Source organism: Apus apus, chromosome 3, assembly GCF_020740795.1.
Source record: "Apus apus isolate bApuApu2 chromosome 3, bApuApu2.pri.cur, whole genome shotgun sequence".
Lineage (NCBI taxonomy): Eukaryota > Metazoa > Chordata > Aves > Apodiformes > Apodidae > Apus > Apus apus.
Window position 1 is genome coordinate 29,830,830 of NC_067284.1, and position 13,929 is coordinate 29,844,758.

Below are 13,929 nucleotides of genomic sequence, written 5' to 3' on the forward strand. Positions count from 1 at the left end.
AGGCACACCTTTTCTGATGAGGCCATTAACAGCAACATCATTTCTAGGGCAAATAATTGTTCACCAGGAACTGAACTCAGATTGTTAAACTTGGCTTAACAACATTGTTTGTTCAGTATGGATTTGGTCTCTATTATAGTGAGATTTGTACCAGTAACTCTAAGTTGGATAGTTGGTTTATTGAAGAACTGTCCTTTCACAATTTAAATTTCTGCTATGGAATGGGTAACAGTGAATTGGAACTGTTTTACTGGTAAGGTAATGGTGCAGAGGTTGTGCAATTGAACTAGTTTTACAATTTTGAGGCTTTTAAGAGACATACAAGTGCTGGAGTTGTTCAGCAAAGTAATTTTATTAATCTGTGTGCTTATTGTTGAGGTGATAACTTGCAGAGTTGCACATATATAGAGGCTAAGTGTTTACATTTTTCAACAAAACACTGAGTTTTCAGTATCTGAAAAGTTTTATTAATTTGGTGTAGGAACATGCATTTACCTCTAGGGAAAATAAATGTAAACAAGAGGTTGTTCTCACAGCGTTTCTTTGTTTCACAGCAGCACATGAATATTATACATACAAACTACAGTGATGTTAGTTCCTGTTACTCCATATTTTATATTATTTGCCCTCATTTGAACAAAAAGCACAGTATTTCATACTAGAGATCTTTCTGATGTTTTGAGTTGTAATGTGTTTACAGCCATAGGTAGATTATGTCTTTGATAGTTATCATACAAAAAAAAAAAAGATTACTGTGTCTTGGCACTATAAATACACAGTGTTTCCTCTCAGTATGCAATCATCTCTTCAAGCTACTAGACCAGGAAAGGGTTACTAACTACATTTTCTTAAGTGATGTTAAAGTGTTCTACCAATGTAATTTACAGAAGAGAAAAATGTCATAGCTAGTGGAGGAGGACATTTTAATCATTTTAATGGTGTTACCTGTAGAGTTAATGACTCCCTTTGAGTCTATTAAAAAAAAAAAAAGTCATATACTGTTACTTTTGCACATGATTAATGTTGTGCTTGTACATATATTTTCCAAATATAAAAAATTTTGAGACAGTGGTATGGCATACATACTCATACATACTCACTTTAATAAGCTAGAAATTATCCTTTAAAAGATGAGGGGGTGTGTTCCTTCCAACATTTTTTAGCTGATTTGAGAGAAGACACACAAGTAGCACAAACAGTAACTGGGGGCTTGTGGGAAAGGTTGCATTTCTATACTAAAAGGCATCAGTTTATTAGTTAAGATTTCAGTGGCTTACCTCTGAGTCAAAATTGTTTTCCTGAGAGACTGAGTAATGTTACAAGTTGTCTTCATCTATCAGGTGAGTTCCCTTTTCAGTGAACACATTTTCTGTAGACATCCAGTCTTCATGAGTCTGCTTGACAGAACAATGCCGTCTGTGTATTAGCTGCATTTGTTGCATCACCTGAGCTTCACTGCTTTCATTCAGGAAACAATGTACAGTAATGTATACAAAGAAGAAATATGAACACTTCTGCAGTCATATGTCTAGTATCTTTTTCAACAGGACCAGGCAAAATTGACTTGCACAAGGAAACTTCCAGAGAACAGTTACATATGGGAGGCAGTGTTATTTACCTATTTGGTAATATGTTTTTCAGTCCAAATCAGTCAATATCTTCATAATAGAATAAAAACACAGTCTTTCAGATATAGTGAAAACCCTATGTTCTTAAGACTTTTTATTAGAAAGAAATGTGAAAAATATTTTTCCAGACCACAATTTTGGCTTATATTGGGTCATTTTACTCATCTTGAATTTTTATTCATTTCTGAATCTAAAAAATACAACATCTTCAGTGTTATTCTTGTATTTGAATTAACATTTTAGTTTTAGTCGCTGGTATTCTTTTCTACCTTACATCCCATTCTTTCATCCTTCTTTGTAGGCTTCTTGAAAGCATTGGCAAATACAGAATATCTCAGTTAATTTTAATTTTTACCAAATGGACTAGAAGCATTACCAGATCTTTAGATGTGGATTTATCAAAATTTGTAACTCATATTATTGACTCCATTTCTGATGTTTTTTAGGCTGTTTCCTTTCATTGGTTTTAATGAAAGGGGATAATGATAATCATATTCAGGATGAACATGGTGGAATGTTAAGTCAGTAAAATGAGGAGTTGAGAGTTGATCGCCTTACACTGTGATTTTTGTCTCTTAAAGCTGCAGATACAGTACCTTATTAGGTTGGAGATGTGATCAAAAGAAGCAATAAAATAATAAACATACTGTATTTGTTCCAAAAAAGGTATGTCACGTGTGCAAGGTAAGCTCTCACTGAAGAGCCAAAAAAGAAAAAAAAAAAAAAAAAAAAGGTAGGCTCGGTAAAACATACATCTATCACCTCAAGCTACTTAAAACTTTTTGTTCCTGCCTCTATGGGATAATAGCCTGACAAAATCCTGTCACTACTGTTTACTTTCTTGATTTAAGCCTAGAGTCATTGTATTCAAATTGCAGACAGCCTAAGAAGTTAAATGAAAAGATAAAGATTTATTAGTTCTGTCTTTCTTAAAGAAGAATAGTAATACTTTTTATTTTAAACCTGTTGTACTATACAGTTTTTCCATCTCCAGGACCTCTTTGTGATTTTGCGAAGAACAGTGTTTTGCAAGGACTAATGCAGTTGCACAGTCTATTTGGTGACTAATCTGCCTGTCCTAGCTTTGGTGTGTGTGTTATCAGTCAGTACTGAAATGTTTGGGTTTTCTTTTTTAAACTTTTTTGTTCTGTTATATGGACCTCAGAAGTCCCTTCACAAGTTAAACATCTGGACTAACAGTGTGTAAAAAGCACGGGAGTAGTACAAGTTGGTCACTTTCCTTAAAAGAACAACAGCCCCATAGTTTTTCTGAAAAAGAGATTTGCTGATGTCTTGTGTGGAGAGAAGTTCTCTTCTGCCGGGCTATTACTGCATTAGTGAACTGTTTGGTGATATATTTGGTTGATGGTATTTTCTCAAGGAGAAAACAATGTTTTCACAGAATTGCTGCTGAAGGACGATGTCCTGGTCATCACAGAATAATTATTTTATTCTTTGACAATATTCTTCAATATTTTTTCATGCTGTATCTGAAGCTGTAGTATCCATATTTGCTTTGAAAATCTACTTATGACTTATAAACAAAATTTATCCCCGTTACTTTCAGGAGCAAGGGACCTAGGTTGTAAGGACTGTGTGGTTATAGACCACAGGGAATGTGACTGACCTGCAAGGTTTTGAGGGTTGTTTGAAATAGCAGTAAAGTTTTCTGGTGGACTGGCTACTCTGGCAACTGTAAATCTGGTACAATTTGCCAGAGACAATAATGTGCCCTGCTAATTTCAAATTGAGTTATACTGCCAGCAGTCTTCCAATAAGCTTCCACAGAGAATTATGCTCTGTGACCAGCTGGCAGCTCTTAATTTTGAAATCACAATGAATATTGTTTCCTTCCAGCACAGACTGTATTTACAATGGTCATCAGACTCGATTCTCCTGGCTATCTTTTTCTTTATATTGTTCTATAAAGAGAAAGTATTTTTTGTCCATACCTGAAATAGAATTTTAAAAATTGTAGCACCTAAGTTTGTCATAAATGTTCCATTGTTGTTTTTGAATCCTAACGTGTATTTGGAAAGAAAAGCTGAATGGTTTTAGAGTCTGTATGCTTCTGTTCTACGGATAATAAGAAAATAATGTGTCTCTGCAGAAAAGGAATAAATTTCAGGTAATACATGTCAGTGTCTTTCTGCTTTTCTAAGTTGATACAGATGTAAGTTGAAGGTTATTATAAATGCATTATCAATTCCTGCTCTTCCATAAGAGCGTTGCTGTCTCAGAAGCTGCTGCGCTACTTTGGGGTCTTGCTGGCAGCTCACTTCTGCGTTTTCAGTAGAACTCAAATTTTTATCTGGGATTTGGCAATGCAAAGGAGAGCGATAAGGTGGCCAGTTCATGTTGATCTCTGTAGTGGCCCTTTGAACTGGTGGCTGCAAGATGGAAACCAGAGACTATGAAAACTCTTCAGCTCTTACTGCTAGTTTTCTTATGTAACTGTTTGCTGTATTGTTGTGTTTTCTAAACTCTGAAGGCTGGAGAGGATTCAATAAAAAAACAGTTCAAAGTGAGTACCTGAACTTTGCAAGCACCTATACATTTATTTCATTGGACAACATGCCAGTTTTCTGTTATATTTATCAGTATGTTTTATATGTATTTAAGAAATTATTTGAAAAAAGTTTGCTCTCAGGAATGAGATGTACCTGTTTTCTAGTGACCTGCTTGACACATGGAAAACACTCTGTATAATGGAAAGTATAATAGCTGAAAAGCTGTGAAGCATTAGTCTGTGTTTTAAGTTTTTGGTAGTACTAGCTATTTATATGGCTGCTTTAGCATGTACAAGGCAAAAACATTAATAGGAGAACAATGTGACAGGACAGTTTGACTTGTTTAACTTGTTTTATGAAAAAAAAATATTTTGAAATTCAGGTGTTTGAGTTTTATAGGTGGCTCATTTTTTATTGTTCTGCATTTATCATATTATGTATTGTATTGTTGCTTGTCTTAATTGATAGGAATTGTGTGCTCTGGCAATGCTTCGAAAGTCTTCTCATTTAATGAATTGTACTAGGGTTCATAATCTGGAATACTGAAGTCAGTGAGGTAGAAATAGGTGTTAAAAACTTTGTAATAGTAGAGTAACTTGGATGTGATTATTGAAATATGGCTGGAGATTTTTTTCTCCTTTTGAAAAGAAAACAGAATTGTGAATATTATAGTATGTTCAAGTATATTAGCATACTTGATAGAGCTTTTAGTTAGAATCCCACATGGTGTTGTATATTCTTTTGTTTTAGTGATCGGATAATGCTAATGCTTGATTTCACTTTTTGCCTAATTAGGCATGCAGATTTGACAAATGACATTCTGTTTCTCACCAGCCAGCTCTCCTAACCTTGTCTTTGTTGCTGATGGATACATGTAGCTGCTTCAGGCAGAATAAGCGGTTGTGCATTTTAGGGACTTTATGATTTTGCTACTTACTGTTTTCTTCTTCCCAGAGCAGTAAAAACTGGAAGGCAGCAGTTGACTTGTGTGGGTGGCTTCTAACTGCACATGGTCAAGGCTATAAAAAAAGTGGACTACCTACTAACCATACAACAGATTCTTTACAGGTATGTTTGGAGATACACCCTTGTCACTTTTTTCCAACAATATTCATAGTGGCATTTTTTTTTTCACATAATCAAACTTCTTTTCTTAATTGTTACCTAAAACCTGAGCTTACTAAAGCATTGTACCAAAACATGTTTTCTGTTTGCTCAAATAAAGTAGGTCTTAATTTAAAACAAAATATATATTTTTAAAATAAAATACTATCTTGGTTGTATGTTTTTAAAGGTAATCACATTAGTAAAAAGAAATATGTTTTGCTATCTTGGAAGATTCACCGTGCTAATCTTCAGGGATGCTATCTAGATTGTGTACTTTGTAGTAAGATTTAAATGTTAGAAGTATGTTTCATGATTATAAGAAAATAAGGACCCAAATTATTAAAGGACCATGAAACATTACAAGTGTTTTACTGAGCAAAATGTCACTAGATGACAATGCATGGTTCTGACCTAGTATCTATAAAACTCACGGAATTTCACCATAATCATAACAGATTTTGAGAACTGCATAAAAGTGGAAAAAAATATGACAAATTAGGTTGATAATTCTGAGATGCTGGCTCAATTTGAAGAGCGATCCTGTAATTTTGAATGAGGCTAGTTTTTAAACTTCATCTTCAAATTCTCAGTACCTTTGAAAACAATTAAAGCATCAGTCGTCTTTTTTGTTTTAATGATCTTACGAAAAGTATTCTGTGAAAGAGCATGCAAATACAAATCCTGATTCTTATCAGTAAGTAACATAGAAACTCTGTACTCAATTTTATCAAAAAACGTTAAGAAAGTTAATTGGTTTTGGATGTGGCTTGTGAATGAAGCTAATAACAGACCTTGTCTTTTCCCTTTTTTATGTATTTAATGACTTTTAGCTGTGGTTTGTGAGACTAGCACTGCTGGTAAAACTAAATCTATTCCAAAATGCAGAAATGGAATTTGAACCATTTGGAAATTTAGACCAGCCTGATCTTTATTATGAATATTACCCTCATGTATACCCTGGACGAAAAGGTAAGGTGCTTGATTTATAAAATGCTTTTTATTTTTGCCATGTTTACCAGTCTTTATAAAGTAATGGATTCTGGTTTGGTGAACTTTGGATTCTTTCTTTTTTTTTCCCCCCAGATGAACCTGAGTAATTATGATATTATTCTTTGCATTTTGAAGGTAGTGATAAGGGTAACACCATTCTATCATGATATAGGTAGGCAATGTACTTCGTTATGCTGATACAGCATTGATTTGAAAGATCAATGTTTTTAGCAAATAATTATAATAAAGTAGTATAGTTCTAGGGTATTGACATTTTAAAACCCAAACTTTAATAGTTCATTTTATCCAGAAACAGGCTGATCACAGAAGGGTGATTGTAGAAACAGAATCTATAAACTTTTCCTCTTAAGTTAATCCAGATACTATCAGTATTATATTTTTAACCCTTGTGATTTCCTATGTGTCCCATTGTTAGGGAGAAAAAGAAGACACCACCAGCCTCAATTGTATTTAAGCAGTTTATCTCAAGTTTTAATGCACTAATTCCCACTGCTCCCAGTAGCCTGTGGGTTAACAAAATAGTTCCACTACCCAGGGTATTCTAGACATCAAGGAGTCTGAATTTGAAAAACTATGATTTTAAAGAGCAATTTCACTCCTATTCAGGCTGGTTTTTTTTTCCTATATCTGTTACGTAGAAATAAATAACTCCGATGCACCGTTCTTTGGCTTTTGTATTTGAACCACAAGGTGTAATAGAACACTTTTAAGTAACAGTTGTAGTAGGCAGCGCTAGTCTGAAAAAATACAGTCTATTTTGCATGAGATGCTTGTAGTCTCAGTGCAGAGATCTAGATACAGAGATTTTGACGTTTTTGAGGAAGGAAAGTTGGTGTCAAGAAACTTCAGGCAGAAGATAGTTTTATCTGTTTAGTGGTGCATAGGTCCACTTGTAACCCGGCAAGGCCAACATGAGCTGTCTAGAACAAGACCTTACTCATCATTTGTCAGGCAATCACATGCAAAAATTTCCTGTCCTGTGACTGGACTTCAGATCCAAACTGTCTTTGCAGCAACCACTGAAATACTGCAACTATTTCCTACAAATTATTAAAGTATCTATGGTGAAAAGGTGAGCATGAGGAAAATACTCTCTTTCATGTTGACATGCCTCAGTTCATTTTTAATAGTTGAACGTGCCGACCTGGTCCATAATCTGATCATCTGCAAGGAAAAGAAAATCAAGTTTAGATAGAATGGACCTGCTGATTGTAGATATCTCATATAAATACCATGTGATTAAGATGTGGGAACAGCTATCAAACCTTCCTTATGCAGTTTTGAGGAGAGAGAGAGAGATGCTATTTGCAAGGATATAGGAGAGAGCAAGCAGTTCTCTTCTGGCTAATATTAAACTACTCACTGCTGGTTTATGGATAAAGAAATTAAGTATACATGCATCATTAACCAGCTGATTTAAATAATAAAATAGATATAAATCATATATTTTGAATCCACAATCCACTGCTGTTTGGTAATTTTAAATATAATTTTGTGATGTAACAAGCGTGAAAGAAAGTGGTTTGTTTCAACATTTTAATTTTGATTCATGATATATAAATGGAGTAAGCATTTAAAAATCAATTCAGAAAGGAGAGTAAAGATATAAATAATGTACATGTTGATTGCAATACATATAATATTTTGCATTATTTCTTTATATTCACAATTTTCATAGTAAGAAGTGTAATAAATCAGAATGTTTTCTGTGCTTTCTATGCTTGAAGTAAGCAAAGTTTATATACTTGAGCTTTTTACAACAGTGAGGATAGTCCCTCATCTATTGATTTCTGAGAAATATGCCTCAAATAATTTAACTTCCAAGGAAATGTATGAGGACTGGAAGATGTGTTTTTTTCCATTAATTTAACAGCATGGCCAATATGGCCCTCTTAATTTTCCTCTGAAGCTCTCCCAAAGCACTTTCCCTTCTCGCAACACTACTAATCGCTGTTTCGTTCTGAGATTTTATATGGTATTTGCAGCCATGCCGTGTGCTGATTCCATTATTGTTGTCTTCATCATGGCTGATCTAATCTTTCTGAAATCTTCCTTCCCTGTTTTTTACAGTCACTTTCTTTGATCATCTCCATTGCCTGTAGGTGGGCACCATCTGAAGGGGGTGGTGTGGAAGCTGCTGGGATCCTCGTATCAGCCAGTGAAATTATTTAAGTCGCTCTGTGATAACTCCTGCTTGACATGGGGCAGAGAGCAAACCACTCTCATTATCTAGTAAAATCCTAAAATTATTCATTTACAATTTATGTGTTCCACATTCATCTGCAGATAAGAGAAGCTGAAAAGTCTGATTTTATTTGTTTGTTTGTTTGTTTGTTTATGTGTTTATTAATAGGTAGGTACTTAGATCAAGAACTCTGTTCTAGGCTGCCTTTTGCATCTCTCCGTTGTATTCTGTGGGGCATATAAGGCTGAATTTTTGTCATCATTCTCATGACTAATGGATTTTAGCATTATTTTCTTTTTTAGGGCTTTGGTTTTATATTTACACAGTCTGACCCACTTCTGTTCATATTGTTTCTTTCTGTGTTCCTAGTGGTACTTCATAAACTCTCTCATATGATAGATCAGCTAACCTGAGATAGCCTTACCATCGGGAATGCTTTATGCTTTTCTGAAAGAGAGAGAGCCAACAATAGAACATTAAAATGCTATTTCATTATTTTATGAGATAATTTGGTCTTGTTTCTGGTTAATAGACCAGAAAGTTACAGAAGAGTTAATGCTACCAAAGTCAGTGTTCTAAAGCTGCAATGATTGAGAATAATTTATTTTGAATTACAAAGGAAAAAAACCCACAACTGTATGCAAGTAAAAATAGGGCTTTTATTCCCCTCATCAGAAGTTAATATGGATAGGGTTGGATTTTTCCCTTTCCCATTTTCACTCTCCTTGTGATGATACAGCATCATCTGTATTCCTCTAATATGAAATCAGCCTTCTTTTATCTAGTGGAAAGTGACTAAATAAGAAACATATTGTTAAAGACTTTGGCTCAGTTAGAGAGGATTGGGTTAGGGATCAATCAAGTAAGCAGAACATTCACAAATCCATGGGCCTGGATAGAATGCAGTCACAAGTGCTGAGGGAGCTGGTTGAAGTCGTTGCTAGACCACTCTCCATCATCTTTGAAATGTTCTGGAGAACCAGAGAGGTGCCTGCGAGCTGGAGGAAAGCCAGTGTCACCCCAATCTTCAGAAAACTCAAGGAGGAGGACCTGGGTAACTAGGCCCGTCAGCCTTACCTCCATCCCTGGAAAGGTGATGGAACAACTTATTCTTAGTGCCATCTCAAAGCATATTGAGGAGAGGAGGGTTATCAGGAACAGTCAGCATGGATTCACCAAGGGAAAGGCATGCTTGACCAATCCGATAGCCTTTTATGATGGCACAACTAGATGGATAGACAAGGGGAGGGCAATTGATGTGGTCTACCTTGACCTGAGCAAGGCTTTCAACACTGTCTCCCATGGCATCCTTAGAACCAAACTTGAGAAGTGTGGATTGGACAAATGGGTAGTGAGATGGACTGGGAACTGACTGGTGAGGCCTCACCTGAGTAGTGTGCAGTTCTAGTCTCCCCAGTTCAAGAAGGACAAGGAACTACTGTTGAGAGTCCAGTACAGGGCCACTAAGATGATTAAGGGACTGGAACATCTACCATATGAGGAAAGGCTGAGGGAGCTAGGTGAGTTTAGCTTAGAGAAAAGGAGGCTGAGGGGCGAGTCTTATAAATGCTTATAAATATTTAAAGGGCGGGTGTCAGGAGGATGGGGCCAGACTCTTCTCAGTAGTGTCCACTGACAGAGCAAGGTGTGATGGTCACAAACTGGTACACAGTTAACCTAAATTCAAGAAAATACTTCTTTACTTAAGGGTAGCAGTGCCCTGGAACAAGCTGCCCATTGGAGGTTGTGGAGTCTCGGTCCCTGAAGACAGACATTCAAAGCCTGCCTGGGGGTGTTCCTGTGTAATCTTCTTCAGGGGTTCCTGCTCTAGGGGGTTGGACTAGATGATCTCCAGAGGTCCCTTTCAACCCCAAACATTCTGTAATTCTGTAAATATTTAGTTGCATATGCTCTGGAAACTGATTTCATACCATACACCTTCCCATGAACTCTGTTACTAATTCTAGCAGAAGTTGTTGTTTTTTTAAATAGGGCTGTGTTGTGACCATAGGATGCACCAGTGTGTGCTGCAATAGGCTGACACTTTAAGATGGATAGTTACAGTTTAAAAAAAACAAAATCTTTCTTTCAAAGTAGTGTGAGTCTAGACATCACAACTGTTTAGCACATTTCACTAGGTCTGTATATCTTCTATGACTTTACTAATGTCCACTATTGTTAAAAGAGATACATGAAAATAAATACACAAAAAATAGTTGGCTGTGTGAGATATCATGCTTTTTTTTACTCAGGCAGTGCTCTTAATTTGTTTCTTTTACTCGGTTTTGAAATTCAGATCCACCTAAAAGAATCATATGTGGTCTAGAACCGTCATTTAAACCCATGTTGTAAACCCAAGTTTTCAGTGTTGATGTCTTAAGTTGAAATGTAATAAATTCATAGACTCACTGAATCATAGAATGGCTAGGGTTTGAAGGGACCTCAAAGATCATCTAGATCCAACCCCCCTCCATGGGCAGGGACATTCCCACTAGACCATGTTGTTTAGAGCCCCATCCAACTTGCCCTTGAATATGTCCAGGGATGGGACTTCCACAACTTCCCTGCGCAACCTGTTCCATGGTCTCGCCACCCTCACAGTGAAGAGTTTACTCCTAATGTCTAATCTCAATCTCCCGTCTTCCAGTTTTAATCCATTACTCCTTGTACTCTCGCTACAAGCCTGTGTAAGATGAGACTTGCAGATACAATTTTTTCTAAAATAATGTAGCTATTTTATTTAAGAAATATGATTTTAAGGGAGTAAAGTGCTGCTAAAATATTTGTGTTTTCTTTTTCCAAGGCTATGTAGTCTTGTAGACATGACCAGTTTTATATAGTATTTCTTGAAAGTGAGCAAGTAACTAAATTCTTGCATTGCTACAGTTATCAGTAGGTAAGATTCATACCTACCTCTTCGTGGTACGGCAAGTGTTGCAAGGCTTTTCTGCTTATTTTGTCTCATGTTGTCCTTGCTTCAGTGCAGATAACTCCAGATTACTGAAAAAGAATTTTTGAAAGCTTTCAAAATCATATCTTAATTCAGAATATATATGTTCTTAGGTCATGTGCAATTAAATTGTGAAGTACATGGAAACATGCAATTTTAGATAAAATCTTCAAAACTTTTTTCAGTCGTTACAAACACTTAGGCTCCTGTCTCTTCTTCAGTCTCTCTGGAAAGAAAGTAGTAAACAGAAGCTTGAAAACTGGTTTGTTGACTCTGGATTTTTAAGTGTACATTGATAGACTAGGTTTCAACATAATTCTTAAAAAATCTCCTCATAAATTATACAAATACGCTGTTGTATGTAAAAGTCTGTGTGTGCATATAAATGCAAAGATGTATATCTCTTTGTGTAGAAGTATGTATAAAGCAGAATGTCTTTCTGAGACTGGATTTTCTGTGTTGCTCTTCTACCCAATGAAGGAAGGGCTTACTTCTTTTGTTGGTTGTTTTTTTTTTTGCTGTCATAAGATCCCACTTTATACTTACCGTAAATGATAATTTGCCCTACTGCTGCTTTTTGATATTTAAGATTTGTTGAATAGGCTGTAGAATGCAGATTAGAAATAATTTCTGTTTACTGATTTTACAACAAGTAAATAAAAAGGTAAAATGGCTCACCCTTGGAAGCCGCTTTTTTCCTCATCTAAAAGGGCTGCAGATGAGGGCTGCAGTTTGAATTTGATTGACATGAGGAAATGTTAATGTTATGACAGTTATGAAAATGTGCAGCTGTTCATAAAGAAATAAAAATTGAAATTTGTGGCCTTAGAAAATTCTACCTGATTTTACTGTTTATTCCATCTGTTCCATCTGCTTCTAGAGTGTCCGTTTTCCTTCCAGTAGACCTTTTTCACTTTTTAGTTTTGCCTTTTGTATGTTGATAATATACATATATGAAATTAATTCATGCCAAAGTGACAATCAAAAATCATACTCTTTGAACAAGATAATCCAATGCATTTAAAAGTGATAGCTAAGAAAAGAATTGTCTTAAACCATTTTTCCATTATGAGTTTATTTATAGATAAAATTATAATAAAACTTAGAATAAGACTTATTTAACTTAAAAATAAAATTTCAATACATAGCAGTTATTTTAGGGTATTGCCTTTTTTTGAAATCACCTAAGCTTAGTTGACATGCTTTTGGTGTGTAAGAGGGCATTACTTCTACAGAAATGTGCAGCATGAAGTAGAGAGAAAAATGCATTCCCTGTGCTCTTAAGTAGACATTTTAATTACTGCATGTGCTGTTTGTTTAAAATATTTTCTTGACATGTAGCCTTGTTAAATTCAGTATTGAGTGAAATATAGTAGAGCACATGGGTTTGATTCCAAATAGTTTTGCAAGGGCAGCAAATGCAAAAAAAACAATGTTTACATACTTTTGTCTTATCCCTAGTGGGATATCACAAGAATAGAGATGGCCACTTGCATATGAATCTGGTACATAAAAATATGTGTTACACTGTATGCCTCAAATATGTAGTCTAACAGTAAGCAAGTAGGTGAAACCTTTCAGACAGTATAATGTCATTCTTAATCTAACAAGCACATGTATTTCTGTTCCAGCTTAGTGTTAATGTAGACAGTCTTTGTTGTTTTATTTTTTCCCCAACGTAACTGTTTATTGAAGCAAGTATGTTTTTTTCCCTGCTGTTAATCTGTTTTTTAATTAAATTTTGTACTCTGAATTCTACAACCTGCCTTTCAGACCTTCATAACACTATTATTATTGATCTGCTAGAGTCATCAACAAATGTAATTTTCCTCTTCCCAGTGGTTTTCTTGTTAACCTAGACAATGTAAAATGAAAATTACAGTGGTTTCTAAAATCCTGGACGTCTTTCGTAGGTCTCATTTTCACCATCTTCATATCAAAATGTTAGGGAAAACTTCTCAGAAAGCTTAACTTCTGTGTCCTGCAAGAGGGAGTGGAAGCTGTGCTTTTGTAGATTCGTGTGCAGGGTTTTTTTTCTGACAGATTTTTTAACAACAGGAATGGGCTGATCTTTAGTGTTGTTCTTTCCACAGAAAAAGGCTGAATAATGAGCCTGATGAGCAACATGATAGATGATGTCATAGAAAAACAAATCCACATCCTATTGTTTAGACCAAAATTCATAGTGAGCTCAGAGTTAACTGTCAGCACTTTCTGTGATTCTCTTTATTTTTTGCTTTTTACCTTTTTGTCAGTGTCAGATGCTGATTTAATGAAGAGTCATATTACACTTTGCCTTTTTCATCTCCCATTCACCCTGTGAAGCTCTGCTGGGCAGCATTTCAACCCCATTATGCTTACTGTTCTTTTCCACCATGGTGTGCACACAGGTCACCTTGCTGAGTCTTGTGAGAATAAAGGTTCATATCCATCCACACTGTGAAAAGATTGTTAGTAGTTTGCTGTTGCTTCTTTCAGGCTGTTTCTTGACATTTTCATTTCAGACAAGTTCAAAGATGATTGTTCCATTTTCTTAAG

The 13,929-nt window shown here is 35.4% G+C and overlaps 1 protein-coding gene across 2 annotated transcripts in view; it reads left to right on the forward strand.

Moving 5' to 3' along the window:
- TRAPPC12 (trafficking protein particle complex subunit 12) overlaps positions 1-13,929 on the forward strand; it is a 56,298-nt gene that overhangs the window by 14,118 nt on the left and 28,251 nt on the right. For both annotated transcript variants that reach the window (XM_051613955.1, XM_051613954.1), the window contains exons 4-5: positions 5,093-5,206; positions 6,076-6,214. In XM_051613955.1, coding sequence (XP_051469915.1) covers positions 5,093-5,206; positions 6,076-6,214 — 253 coding nt within the window. The remainder of the gene's footprint in view (positions 1-5,092; positions 5,207-6,075; positions 6,215-13,929) is intronic.